General features: G+C 39.3%; 1 protein-coding gene across 1 annotated transcript in view; it reads left to right on the top strand.

The window, feature by feature from the left end:
- Positions 1-15,212, top strand: part of MDN1 (midasin AAA ATPase 1) — a 116,632-nt gene that overhangs the window by 47,710 nt on the left and 53,710 nt on the right. Inside the window, exons 47-58 of the mRNA XM_015817381.1 lie at positions 763-908; positions 2,364-2,580; positions 4,968-5,183; positions 6,244-6,357; positions 6,754-6,886; positions 7,380-7,489; positions 8,310-8,443; positions 9,962-10,122; positions 10,564-10,684; positions 12,608-12,818; positions 12,978-13,200; positions 14,641-14,767. Of these exons, the coding sequence (XP_015672867.1) occupies positions 763-908; positions 2,364-2,580; positions 4,968-5,183; positions 6,244-6,357; positions 6,754-6,886; positions 7,380-7,489; positions 8,310-8,443; positions 9,962-10,122; positions 10,564-10,684; positions 12,608-12,818; positions 12,978-13,200; positions 14,641-14,767 (1,913 nt within the window). The remainder of the gene's footprint in view (positions 1-762; positions 909-2,363; positions 2,581-4,967; positions 5,184-6,243; positions 6,358-6,753; positions 6,887-7,379; positions 7,490-8,309; positions 8,444-9,961; positions 10,123-10,563; positions 10,685-12,607; positions 12,819-12,977; positions 13,201-14,640; positions 14,768-15,212) is intronic.

Below are 15,212 nucleotides of genomic sequence, written 5' to 3'. Positions count from 1 at the left end.
GGGGCCACCCAGTCAGAGTCAAGACCTTCCCGGATCCGAGCGACTTTGTCATGCAGATATTGGGCAAAATCCTCGGCCCTCCCCCCCAGGGGATCCTCCCCCCCCCTCAACTGGAGGAGGGAGCGAGTCACCCTGAAGAGGGTGGCCGGGCGATTATCTGATGACGCAATGAGGGTGGAGTAGTAATTAGACCTCGCCATGTTTGAGGGTTCGTTAAGAACACCAGTATGAAAGCGCATTGTATAAGCTTTTAATCAATGTGGAGTTCTCACTTGAGTGCAAATAACCAGGCTCAAAGGTTCATTTATAATGCTGGAAAAGAACAACCAGTAGGGGCAATGGGCACAACATTGGAAGAATTAACCAGTTTGGGGAACAGATCCTCCTGGAGAAAATCTAGCTATGTGGTGGTTGCTAAAGAATCGAAACCAACTTGGTGGCACATGATCAAGTTACTTATTTTGCTGTTCATAAACGAAATGTTTATTTGCTTATATTGCTTTTAAAACAGTAACAAAAAATAAAAAGACAAAGAACAAAACACGAAGGTAATTATGATAGAAATACATTTGCAAAGAAAAGGGAAAAGAAACCACACAAAAAAGTGCTTTAAAAGAAAAAAGTAAAACAATACAACAAAGAAAAAAAGGAAAAACAAATTAATTTACCATTTTGACAATAAATAGTTACAATTTTCTATATATTTAATGCAGATATTCAAATACATACATGCTTACCGGATGGTAACGTTTTGCTTTTCAGGTTCCACCTATACTCTTTCAACTCTGATCCACGCTGCAACACTGATTGTGCAGCGGTTGCACCGAGGACTTGGTTTAGCAAAGAGTTTCTCTAAAGCATGTTGGGAGGTTTATGGATCTACACAACAGTCCCAAAAGGACAAAAAGGTAATCTGCTTTCAGATACAATCTGGTTTGTAGAAGTAAAACAAAGAATTTGCTTATTTTTCAACGGATTCCATGTTTTCACAAACATTAACTCTCATACACTGAAGCACCTGACAAAAATGGATCTAATAACTGAGCACAAACATTAGCCAAGGAAGCAGAAACTCTTTTTAATTCAAAATTTATCCCAAAGTGGGTAGCATCCAAACTTTGCTCAAAATAACTTGAATCCATCTTAAAATGTACTAGATTTGTAAGAGTGGCACAGTAAGAATCGGGTCAGCTGAGTATTTTAAAATGTATTTCATGAATTTATCCCTATTTTTTTTAAAAAAAATCTAAGAAATTAACCACCTCTGTCTAGCTCTTCTAAAATATCAAACCTATAATGCATTATTGGGATCCCAAACGGAATAATAATAATAATAATAGGGGTAATCCTTGAGTTACAACCACTATTGAGACTGGAATCTCGGTCGTTGAAGCAAAGCAGCCATTAAATAATATGCCACACGACTGCTTTACTCAACTACTGCGATCTCAGCACTTCTGGTTGTTATGTGATCTTAAAACTGTTAAGTGGACAAAATCCTAAGTAAGGAGCATGGGGCATTTCAGGGGAGATGGAGAAGACCCAAGGAAACCTGAGGTAGGCTGTGTCTCTCCACTTAGGAACTGTAAATCCTCCCTGCCAGAATCAAAGCAGGATTTTCAGCCTGAGTGGAGAAATACTCTTATGTGGCCTACATCTTCCCATGACACTCCCCCCCCCCAAAAAGCACCTGCCCTCCTTACCTTACTGTGCTGTCTTTGCTCAGGAGCTGAAAATCCTGCTTGGATTTCAGTCCTTCATCTCTTGGGGCTTGGCTGAAGAGCTCCCTGCGAAAGGATTTTAAGCCTCATGCAAGCAGACGTGAAGGATTTCAGTTCCATGCCAGCTTGCATAGAGCTGAAAATCTTTGACATGGAACTCTTTTTTTTTTTTTTTTGGCAAGCAGCAGCTTGTAACCTTCCCCGCCAGCTTTCCATTGACTTTCTGGGGAAGCCAGCAGAGAGCAAACGCCAAGACTGCAAGTATTGATCATATATTGGCAACCAATAATAAGTGTGACCAGATTGCCAAGCACCCAGCACGCGATGACATGACTGCAAAAGGGGGGGGGGGTTTGCAACATTTTGTGAGCTTGATGGTCTGTCTTCTTGCAGATGTTTCATTACCACACTAGGTAACATCATCAGTGCTAGTAGGGAGTGAGGTTTTCTAGAGCGTCTGCAAAGAAAACAACCAAGCTTAGAGAGCAACAAGGGCCCTGCAGTGGAATTGTGTATGTGTCGAAGTAATGTTACCTAACACTTAATTTTCACAAGAGTGCAATGACAGCACTTTTGTTTCTCCTATTCTATAGTAGAGGAAGTCTCATATAACCTCTCCTCTTTTGCAATCTTTTGCGTTAGCTTGTGCTTGATTTGATAACGAAGCATGTTTCAGCATTGGAGTCAGATGAAGCAAAGGACACGTCTCTCCTTGCCTTGGGATTATGGCCAGATTCGGCCTGCAGTGCTGTGTTTGCAGCTGAAGATTCTCTCCTTTCTACCGTTCATAATGATGGGCAAGTCCTGGCCTATTGCCTGAACAGACTGAACCTGAAAAGCAACAGGTGGGCAAGAAATGTTTCATTTGGCAACTGAGGCTTAACATTCCCAAGTGAATTCATTCTGGCTGAGTATCATTTGCTGGCTCTTGAGAAAACCCATCCCCAATTCTACAGCAGGGGTGTCCAACCATGGCAACTTTAAAACTTGAGGACTTCAACTCCCATAATTTCCCAACTAACTGGACAGTTTTGGGAATTGAAGTCGTCCAGTCTTAAAGTTGCTAAGGTTGGACACCACTGCTCTACAGAAACCAGGTGGAATCTTTTGTCAAAAAGAAGTTCACCAAAACTTCTAAATCCTGTACACAATTCAACTAAAACTATATATTGAAACATCCTAAAAATACCACTGAACAAGTAGCAAATAGAAAGAAAACAAAAATAGAAAGAAAAGCAAAGTGAAACAAAGATAAGAAATAGCATAAAGGTGTGAGCGTTTTTTTAATCACAGAGAATTATGAGTTACATCTTAATAGAAAATACCACAGCTCAGTTTTTAAAGCAACATATTAAATCTATACCAAATGGAACCATATAGTTTTTATCTTTCCTCTCTGTCAAAATAAATCCAATTCAAAGACTGAGGATGGACAATTTAGTACACAAGGAACTTCCAAGCATGTGTAATCACATAGTTCAAGTATATTCAAGGCTTCTCATAAATAGTCACATTTAAAATTTGGGAGATATAATTCAACAAAGCCTTAACCTCTTTAAATCTCCCTCCCCAGGAACCTTCTAATTCCTTCCATATATATATATATTTAATTACACCTAATTTTGAAATCAAAGGAAACTGTTCTCTAGTATCAGGGACTATAGGTTCACTCCCTGTGGTACACCAAGGATAGCCGCGCAAGCGCCGAATAGAATGAACTAACAATTAAGGCTGTCAGGACTGCATTGTGTCTAGCATTTGTAGTTTTCCCTGACATTGTATCCATATGCTAAATAAATAAATAAGGGAGTATAGATTTTGGAACATAAGTTAGTCCTCCAAAAGTGTGTGTGGTGAGATGACCTAGGATACAGGGAAGGCTGTTGTCATTGGTCCTTTTTTGCCTGAAATGATAGCCTTCCTTCACACCCGTCCTGAAGTATACTTAAGATCTCATTTTAATTCTGTTAAATGCACATGCGATAATGAAATGCATGTTTCATGTGCTTCGGGGGATCACCATATAAATATGGAACCCATGCCATGCACTTCAGATAGGAGTTTAGGTTGGAATGGGTGGCGTTGTCTCTGTGTGAGTGTCCCGAAAGGAGTGGGGGGAGGGACTTTTATATGTTCAGATTCAACTGCAGAGTCTACTTCAAAGTGATGTTTTAGCTACGTTGAAAGCCTCTGTGTGATTAGCTGTAGGCATGACAGAGCCTTCTCCCTGAATAGCTGCATGCAGAGATGCTTGGGAAGGATGTTATCAAGGAAAAGGGGAAATTGGCATCCTTCAGGCTCTCCTCGCATATGGTGGTTGTCATCTATAGATGCGAAGATGTGCTTTTAAAGTAGGATCATAACAAAATACAGATAATATTAAGGCTTGTGGCTACTTTTAGCCTGTCTACACATTATTTCCCATCAGGGCTTCTCTTTCCTAATTGTAACTAAGCATTTTGCTTGAATGCAAAATGTAGTTAAAGATTAGGTATCAAATCTTGTTACAATGTGTTGAAAGCCCTATTTCAGTGATGGCGTACCTTTTAGAGACCGAGTGCCCAAACTGCAACCCAAAACTCACTTATGCATCGTCGGGTGCCGGGTGGGTGTGGCCCATTGGGTGGGTGTGGCCCATTAGGTGGGTGTGGCTGCGATGGTAACAGCAGACCGGGTGGGACTAAAAAGTTCAATCAATCAATTCCAACTTTGCAAGATCTTTTTATTCCCCACGAGAAGTTGAAATTGATTGATTGATTGAACCTTTTTTTTTGTACATGGCGGCGGAGGCCTAAAGCGAAAAGGTTTTATAAAATCCAGCTGAAGGCCTAGGACTGGGGCGACGGCGCGCGTGCCCACAGAGAGGGCTCTGAGTGCCGCCTCTGGCACCCGTGCCATAGGTTCGCCACCACTGCCCTATTTGCTCCTAACCATTTAATAGCGAGTAATATCTCATTTGGTTATATGCAGTAATGCCTACCCATTGGACATCGTGCCTTCATCACTGACCAAAAGAATTTCTACTCCTAAGGGCATTCCCCCAACTGGCTCTGAAGGTTTGGGTAGCATCTTCTACATCAAATTGGGAGAAATTGCAATGGGAAAGGGATTTTTCTCTGTGTGCCATTAGAGAGAACCCACCGTTAATGAGAAATGTCTCTCCCAGACCTTTGGCATTTATATTGAGATGTATATTGTATTGCATTTTTAAAACAAAAACAAAACGTAACTTCTGTTTCAGGACAATTCCCCTTAATATACGTGACTTTGAGAAAATTCTGTGGTCTCCAAATTCAGATTGTCTCAAATTTGCTGCAGTAGAGATGAATGAGTCCTGGGCGGATGATTTAGAGGTTCTTTCTGCAGCTGTTAAGTTATTCATAGAGAAAGCCACCAATCAGGACTGGACACTGAGAGTTGGATGGCTTAATCAGATAAAAAAGAATTTAGCAGAAGTGCCTGGTAAGTATCAACTCTTTACCTTCCGCTGAAGAAAAGCTGATTGTAATGGTTATAGTGCTGAAAGACGGCCTGTATTGATGGACGGATGGATATTATCCTGATAGTTTGCTGCCTAAAATAAACAGATAAAATATTTATCAGATGGAGTGAACTTTCCCTTCCAAATGTAATGGAAGTTTCTGAAGTCAGAATAAAAGTAAACAGAGGAGGTGTAACTGCCTCTTTCAAATGTTTCCCAATTACTAAAGATTTATTGTCATTTCCTTAACAGCAAAATCCCTCATCTCCCCCACTTTAAAGTCAAAATCTGTTTTAGCCCTGAATTACCCAAGAGTCCACTCCACCTCACCTCAGAGTTACTAGAGTTAACCACCCGATGATGTCAGCACATTAGCTGCCACAAAACAGGCTAACATTGTTAACAATAAGAATGGGTTCCTTAGACTGTAAGAGAAATACCATTACAAAAAGAGGTATTGCAATTTCTTCTTCCTCCATTGTATATTCCAGAGATTGCGTTCCATAGAAATTCCTTCTGATTTGATTTGTAGAGGTCTCCAAGACTGCAAATTCTTTGGTTATCCTCAAGTTTTACGGGTTCACACCTTTAGGCTTATTAGAGATTTTCATTCCGCATTGTATCACAAAAGCGTTTTAGCCAGTGTCTGAATCACAGCTGCTCTTTTTAAGATACATTTTGCATTTTAACTGTGTTCTTGTTGTCAGTCATGTACAGAATTGGGAGTTTTCTGGAAAAGGTATAATAGGAAAACATGCTGCATGATTCTTTTCTGAGTAAATGGAAGAATTTGACATAGTAGTGAAATGTCATGATTACATTCTGTGCAAGAAGGGTTGGCGGTCTCCTCCTAGTAGGAAGAACTGCTCCAGGTTATGGTGGTCTTCTGAAGCTCTCCTGTTAGAAGGAATCTCCCTCACCTCTCCTATCCCTTGCACATATACACGAATATGGACAGAAGCACATATTGTACTCAAACCTCAGACTAAAGGTGGTGGGCTTGATTTCAGCGCAAGCTTACAATTCTACTAATGTCTGCAGATTCTGTGCACACTCAACTGGAAGCTGGTGCTGCGTCTCTGAATAATTTCTACTTCAGCACTCTCTCAAATGGAATTAGCAATGTAATAAAGATGCTGCAGCCAAATATGACAGGTAAGACAATTTCCTTTCCCCTCAACAATATTTTGTATGTATTCTCTTGAAGGTTTCAAATAATGAATACTAAGAAATGGGGATGGGATTTATAACCGCTTTCTGAATATTCTAGTGAAAAGGAAGGGAAAAGTTTTAAAAATGGAGCTAAATTTGGGGAATACAAGAATATTTTTGGAAAAACGTTTCTTTTGACACTAGGCATAGGAAATAATTAACTGACTCGTATGTTAGGTAAAATGCATTTGTTCCCTGTTTTGTTTTTAAACTTTTTACTTCTCAATATATAATTACAAACCTATATCTCATTCAATAGAGTATGTCTACCTCACAGTATCTATTAGGGAGATCATAAATAAGCATATTAGTCTTTCCATTGCCCATATATCTTTTTAGATGAACATGTGATTCCTATGGATCCAAGATGGAACATGCAGTGTTTGGATACGATTAGCAATTCTGTCGATTTTGATACAGAAATAGAACACTCAGATCAGCTGCTTATCCTTCTAAAATCACTTTCAAATCGGTGAGTTTAATTGTAGAGTACTTTTTGAGGGATTAGAAGAGCTCATAGCTTGCCAGGTGTGTGTGTGTGTGTGTGTGTGTGTGTGTGTGTGTGTGTGTGTGTGAGTGAAACATGTCCAATAAAAGCTATAATCAATTTTCCATATTCTCATATTTTTAACAATGCAGGGCTCTATTGCTTTTCTCTGAATCCCTCATCATTTATGAGGGACTGCATGCTCCTGTTTTAAAATAAATCGTCCAAAATTCATAAATCACTTTCCATTACTGTTGATTATCACATAAGTAATAATTTCCTCCCATTTCTAATCTCCTGTTGCCATCTAAGAATTATAAATTGGTTGGCATGGTCCATTTTATGGTAGTGGTATCTTAGAACATTTGGCGTTATATTGGTGCAACTTTGATATCATAATGAAATTTATTTTGTGGGCTGTGTGTTCCCGACACCATAATTTCAATGACATTTGATGTGTATTATGTTGTAATTACAGGGCAATCCTGTTTCTGAACCGGGAGAGAAAGAGTTACGTTGAAAGAAGTTTGATTAATACCAAAAGAACCAGAACTAGTGCTTTGAGGGTGTCTGTAGAGTTCTATAAAGGTATACAATATGCTTCTGCTTTTAATAAGTGAAAATTTAGCAACTTACCATTTTCTTTTAATTATAATGGATAAAACGAATAAGGAAGCTATAGTTGCAAGAAGATTTAACTTTATAAAATTACATATCTAAGTGTTTTTTTAATGGAACAAACATTGGAACTTTGATACAGTGTGTCAAGGAAAAGACAAGCAAGTTGCTACTTTTCAGATGTTCGAAGCACAATTTTCATAATACCTAATCTTGGCAGAGACTTGTATGAGTTGTCCAAAATTCACAAAGAGCACCAAGTAGCATATTCTCATTTTAGTCCATTGGGAATTCAGGAGTTCATGCAGACTCTTTCAAGCTGAGGACTGCACATCTTTGTGAGTTAACATGATGGATGGGCCCCAGAAAAAAAATAGAATTGGCTTAATTTAAAACTAAAATATTTAAATGCAGTTAATGGGATTTCTCTTTGTCTATCCATTATTTTTCCTCTCTTATCAGAGTTAAAATTACAATTTGGTGGCCACTTTTGAAGAACTCTAGGGAATGCACCCAAGCTGTGTTGGGGAGAAGTGGTGGTTGCATAAGCTGCATCTGATTGTACAATTCAAGCTTTGTACACCTTTTACATTTAGTAATTTTCTGAGAAAAAATATAGTGCATTTATAAACTACATTAACTTTCTACAAAGAATTCAGAAGAATAGGTTGCAGATGTCTTCAGTGTTTCGTTAACCGCTACTCACGAATTGAATAATGTACTGTTAACGCAAACTGTTGTAGACATTGGTACATATTTTATTTGGTTTAATTTTATCTTGAACTTAAAGATCCTGGTAATCACACCTCATTTCCACATGCTGTTGTGGCCCACCTTGCTGCCTTTTTTGAACTTTGGGATGCTTTCGTACTGCACTGGGTGAAATCTACACAAGTTGCTGTGTCTGATGAGAAGTTATATGAAGTAAGTAGGCAATATAGATATTTTCTAATCCTTGAGCTGTAAGTAGTATCTTGGTTTTTCATCAGGTCCCCATGTTATCTCCCCCCCCACACACACACACCTGATTTCCCCATAGTATCTTTTTAGATATTTGCTTAAATGGATTTTTGCTACAAAGAACCAATATTAATTGTAGTGTTGTAGAAGAAACCTTTGAGAAGGATAGTCGGGTAGGCAACCTTGGCTCTTTTATGACTCGTGGACTTCAACTCCCAGAATTCCTGAGCCAGCCATGCTGAGGGGAAAGGGAGAGGTTCCAAGCTGAGCTATGCTGGCTCAGGAATTCTGGGAGTTGAAGTCCACGAGTCATAAAAGAGCCAAGGTTGCCTACCCCTGGTCTAGGGAAAGGAGCTAATGAGACTAACATATAAATGTTTAGCAGTGTCAATGAGTAGTGGGGGGAAAGTGTAATATTGTAGATTTTTGAAGGATTAATCCCATACATGGATATAGGTTGGAATGAAACAAAGGAATGGTAATTGGTTATTAAGCCTGAGAAATAATTCTGCTCATACGCTAAAGAGGACCTAAAGAAAAAGAAAAGCTATCACTTTGACACTTCTGACTTCTCTTGCATCTGATTAGGATTCTACTTCCAATACTTTTGTTTAAAATTGTACATAGCTTTGGTTCTGGTCAGTGACTATTCCAAGTTACGACAGCATTAAATGAATGGTGGTTTTAACTGGTCCTCGGAATTCTGGCTATCCCAGCACCCCCATGGTCACATGATCACAATTTGGGTGTCTGGCACTCCATTTACACTTACGATCAGTTGTCAAGCATCCTAGAATCATGCAGTCATCATTTGTAACCTTCCCTGCTGGCTTCCCCAGAAAAATCAATGGGGAAGCCGACAGGGAAGACCACAAGTCACTGGGCTAAGCCTCCCTTGTCCATTCACCCTTTCCCAGCCCCTCGACTGCAGTGGCCACTTAACAAACCTTCTCCATACCATGCTTCATAGTGGAAACCACTTTGCTCCCTCCTCCTGCCTGTGGGACCTGGGACTTGCAACTTTCTGCTGGCTTTCCCACTGTCTTTGGTTGTGGCAAGCCAGCAGGAAGTTGCCTCACCTAACAATCGTGCGGTACAGTTAACCAGACCTACAGGGAGTGCCAGTGCTAAAAGATGCAGTCACACTTTATAACCACATGCTTAGTGACAAAGATTCTGGTCCAAATTGACTTTTTCAGTTGAGAACTACCTGTAGTGTATCTTTGCCATAAGAAGCTTGGAAGGTAGGAATTTCATCTAGGGTCCCATTAGGACCACAAAGATTTCCTTTGTCTCTCCTTCATTACTGGAAATGTTCCTGTGAGTAGCGTAGAATGTGAGAGGAATAGATATGGAAGGCTGCTTTCTTCTCTTGTTATCCTCAAAACAAGAAACTGATATTTCCTGATATGAAAATAGTAGTTCTTCATCTGAGCCATACTGCTATAGTTAAAGAACGTATTCTCCCTGGCTTGCTTCTAGATTCTGCATAGCTTATTGTGGCGTGACAGGTTTTGGACAACATCTGATATGGTGACTGTGGATTCTCCTGGCTTGATGCTCTTGTCTCTCCACTGGCACTGGGTTGTGAAACATTTAATCAGCAGAATATCTCAGTTTCTGAGCGGATATGAACAGCAAAAGTATGTCTGCTTTGTAATTTTCTACAGTACTATTAGCTTTTCCCAAGAATCTTCCTTTCCAATAGGCTGTGTTCAGATGAAGCCCTATAGCCCTGGTTAACTGAATGTGGGCTTATGTAATTAACCCATTTGGTGGATTCACATAACAAATTAAGACATAAAGTAGCTGAATGAATTGGATTTGCACAACATGCTAGGCAAAAGTATGGTTTTCCTGTTTATGGCTTAGGTGCTTTTAAATGCAAATCTGCCTGTCCATGTGTTTTCTATCAGTGTCCTATTCATAAACTCATTATAGGCCACTGCATAAATATATTAGTCTTTCCCGACTTGTTAGACGTTCTTTGGTGAAGGTTGGTACAGAACATCCATGGGTGATTTAATGATCAATCTTCCCCCTCTGAAAAGTTTGTATAAATATTTTGTTTGTTCCATTTTAAGATTGTCCAAGGAAATTCAGTCTGTGTCGCAGCAAATACAGTCTTCTCTTGCTAGTCCAGAAGGTATTTCCACCAGCATTAAAAAGCTACAGAAGGCCTTGGGAAAACCTCTTCCCTTCAAGGTATGCATTTGTTCGTATTTTTAACGAGCCACAGATATTTTTAATGACAACTTTTAAAAACTATGTTACATTGATATAGAAACCTAAATAATTTTCTCCAGCCCAATATTAGGGCAACATCTATACTGGCAGAGCTAGAGAACATAAGATAATGTACTGGTGTTTCAATTCTCAAGAGCTCTTGAGCTCAAATTGGCCTACACAAGCAATTTCTGATGTAACCTGATATTGACTATATCACTTATATCCACCTCAGTGACTGAGTAATTGCTGGTCTGTAAACCTTTATCTGCTAAAGGGGTAAGGAGAGTGGAAAGGAGAAAAAAGAGCTGATGTTCAAACCATCAGACTTACATTTATTTACCTTCTGGTTTAGACTGTCAGGTGTCTGATTGCACACAGAACTTGTCCAGAAGCTGTGGAAATGAACTAATACTCAACCAATTTTCCATTTTTGAAAATATAGTACTCCTTTTTAAACTCCCCTTTTACATGAAGTTTGCAGGTTTATTGGCAAATGGGCAGAAGCTAATTATTAATAATGTTGCAGATAAATGCCAATAGAGTGTTAATTTAGTAGAAGCCAGTTGGATGGTATTATTAGGAGCTGAAGGGTCTGTAGTGATGATGGAGCAATTCAACCTACTTGATATGTGCAAGGATTACAGTAAGCGATCTGATGATGAGATGGTGTGACTGAAACAGAAAAAGCTGGGGGGGTTTTTTCAGCTGCACTTATTCAGAATTTTATGTGTGGAGGACAAGAATGGGAAGTTTTGGGAAGCAAATCTCTTTGAGTAGTCTTAAATTCTGTCCTTGAGTGTTGCCAGGCCCCATAAACAGCCTGTGATTGCTATATTCGAAGCCATTTGAGGGACTTTAATTTAAGGGTGGATAGAGGAATGGTGCATTTGCCAAAGTCTGCCTCTTTCCATTCTTACTTTTAGTACCGAATTAAAAACGAAGCAAAACAAGTTTCAAGAATATATTCTTGGGAGTTTCTGGATGGTTACAAATGGAATCCTTGGGTCTTGCATGCCTCAGGTTGCCCACTTCTGATCAAACTAATACAAGTCACAGATTCAGTTGCTTGATTTTTCTTTTTTCTAAAAAGTCCATGGTTTGGATAAATTTCAGTATACAACGTACCTGCTGCCTCTGTGGAAAGGTAGACCTGGTTCCAACTAGGATGGTTGTGTGTCTATAACTGTGTTCATACAATATCCTTAACTTTGTTGTTGAAGTTTATGCAGCAATTGGTTCGAATCATAATCTGATCAAAAGGTTTAATTTGTATAATATGATAAACCACAAAAAGCAAATAGTCCAAAGTTTAGCATATTATTCACACACATTTGCTAGCTTTAACTAATTTAGTTAACTATGTTGGGTGACTATGACCCATGGCAGAGCACCTGATTACATGCAGAACAGGTTTGGCACAGTAGTTCCCTTCTACCTGAATTCTCTGCTAACCTCTTAATTGTTTACAAGGAATGAATAATCTAGAAATTAAAAACAGTACAATTAGATGAGAAATGGCGATTTACAGCTCCTAGCAAGGGCCTGATGCTACAGGTTGGTGGGAGTTTAGTACCTTCTAGAAGGTTATGGATTCCCCATCCCCAGTGAGGACCCCATTTTCCTCTTCAGTTCCAGTGACACAAGCAGAAAGTTTCCTCTATAGCTTGTTGAAATCATATAAATACAGCAATTTCTTATTCTGGATGTTGACTGTTGGGAACTTCTGGCATTTATAATCCGTGTGTACAGAATCCCTCTCCTCTTTCTTCGGTCTTAATCCACAAATTCAGCCTAAATAACATGGATTTTTTTTTAATTGAAAAAAAACAACATTCAAATTGCTGGGCTAGAGTTGTCACTTATTTACATTTTTTTAAACTATCACTCAACTTTTACTAGGATAAAGAAATATTGGAAACTGCTGTCCAGCTCAGGAGACTCTCCAAAGCTCTTCATATCCCAGAGTTGAAGCCTGCCTTTGGAGACGATCAATGGCAGAAAGAGATCTGCATATTGAGAACTGTCACTGCAGAGTGGAAGATAAAAGCAGTGTTACTTCAAGCTCAAGGCCTAGTCTTCCGCGCCAGTTGTTTGAAAGAGTTTTGTTCAGGTAAATGAGTCCTGAAATCTAAATCTCTTGTAAGAAAAGTGTTGTAGCAATGTGCTATTTTTATACAAAAAAAATATTTTCTGTTTAGATATTTTTTTTTTAGAGAAAGTCTTGGTTGCACCATTTTTAATTATTCTTTTCTTTCTTCTTTCCTTACAGATGAATTTCAGACATTGGTGAATCTCCAGCAGTCAAAGCTAAAAGAAGGAGGAGCTTTAATTAGCCTACAGGAAGGGAAGCCTGCTGAAAGTCAGCAACTGGATCCTGCTCTGTTAACTCAGCTGTGTAACAGAGTACAACTGTGGCCTGCAATGGAGTATCTAGCTGTGTTGTGGCAATACAAGCTGACCTGTGATTGTATTGCTGAGGTTTATTTAAAAAGGTGAGAATCAAATTATTGTCTGGAATGTAAATGGTGCCTTTACCACTGCTGTGATATTGTGAGAGTAGTCAGGAATTGGTTCTTGCTTTTTTTCCATTTTTTTTTAAACAAATCACAGTGCAAAACATTATACAATGAAAGGAAGGCACTTCTGTCTGAATTTGGTCTCAGCATTTTATCATGTGTTCACAGCTTATTCTCTACCCAAACTACATAGGTGTCAGAAAACCATAGCAAGTATATGGCAGAAATCTCACAGGCATTCTGTGATTTCTCTGATTCAGAGACCAACTAATTGTAATTCAGTTGAAGTCTGTCCTTCAGTAAAAAATAGTTGTTTATTTATCCTTGCTTAAACAGCAGGAATTGGGACAAGAATTTCCATTGCTAAGTGATGCAATCGTAAAGCATAATGTCAGGTGACTGCATTGTTTAGCAATAGCAATCCCAGTAGTCCCCATTGCCATTGTTAAGCAAGGATCATGGGTTATTATGCAAGGACTTGCAAGTTCTTGTCAGCTTCAAATAAACAGTCAATGGGGAAACCAGCAGGAAGTTGCAAGTCCCAATCACAACATGCCTTTCTTAGGCAGCTCCCAAGTACGATGGCAGGTGAATGAATGCTATGGAGTGCAGGTGTGCGTGTTACAGCTGAGCTTGAGTAAGGCTGTGTGGTGGGGCTATGCTGTGGTGTAGCACGAGTGACGGCATTTGTGTGCGGGTGTGCTATGGGGTGGCACAAGAGCAAGTGGGGTGGATGCAGCACAGTGTGAATATAGGCATGTGGGTGGCTACTATGGTGTGAGGGTGGATGTTTCTGTATGAGTGTCAATGGATGTTGCAGTGTGATGGTTGGGGGCAAAGCTGTGGCCTGGCAGGGGTATCCAAGAGGGCAATCGCCTACCTGCCCAGAGTCTTCTCCGTTGACCTTGCTTGTGGGAAGCTGGCAGGGAATATTGGAAATGGCGATTCCATAACCAAGAGACATTGTCATAAGTAATAGCTGGTTGCCAAGCAGCCAAATTGTGATCATGTGATTCTAGGGACAGCTGCAAGTTGGAGGACAGGTCATAAATCCCCCTTGTTCATCACTTTGAACGGTTGCTGAACAAGTGGTTGTAACCCAAGGAGTACCCATATTAGAATAATATGACCCATAGTTACAAGCTTTTATAGGCCACTGTTGATCCAAAAATCTTGGGTTATAAATGGGTAGAGTTTTTTAAGCTTAAATTCTGTTAACAGAAATGTAGGAACACTATGGTGTAAAATTGATTTCGTGGCCAAATTTACTGAAATTTACTCAGTTTGAACTGTTTTGAGCATACAAATAGTCTTATATATTTTGGTAATTTAATCTTAGATTTTTACCTTTTTCATTATTGCTGTACTTAGCTGAAACAGCTAAGTTTCAGTAGATGCTTTTCTCATTATTTTCAGGAATAGCAACAGTGATCAGTTAAGCACCTTTTTAGAAATAAAGCCCTTTATTGCTTTTTGCCTTAAGTTGACACCAGCTACCTCTCAACAACTTCAAGGACTTTATTATCTACTGGACTGTTGTAAGGTAAAAAAAAAAAAAACCACTTTAAAGCTGAATAAATTCCTTCCCTTTTTTAATGATTGATTGCAAACACAATGATTGATATTCAAACACAAAACTACTTTATCTCATTTTCTTTAACTGTATAGAGAAATTGCTTTTCTTTTAGGGGGAGCTAAAGGGAAACTTGAAATGGGTTGATCAGACTCATTGTAGAGTAAAAAAACAAACTGAATATTCACCACATTTTGGGCAACCAGCTCACATTTATGGACCATAAGAAAGGCTGAGCGACAAAGAATTGAGGCCTTTGAACTATGGTGCTGGAGAAGACTCCTGCGAGTCCCTTGGACTGCAAGGCGTTCAAACCGGTCAGTCCTAGAAGAGATCAACCCCGACTGCTCTTTAGAAGGCCAGATCCTGAAGTTGAAACTCAAATACTTTGGCCACCTAATGAGAAGGAAGGACT

Source organism: Protobothrops mucrosquamatus, unplaced genomic scaffold, assembly GCF_001527695.2.
Source record: "Protobothrops mucrosquamatus isolate PMUCROS unplaced genomic scaffold, P.Mucros_1.0 scaffold582, whole genome shotgun sequence".
NCBI lineage: Eukaryota > Metazoa > Chordata > Lepidosauria > Squamata > Viperidae > Protobothrops > Protobothrops mucrosquamatus.
This window is presented reverse-complemented; position numbering and strand designations above follow the sequence as displayed.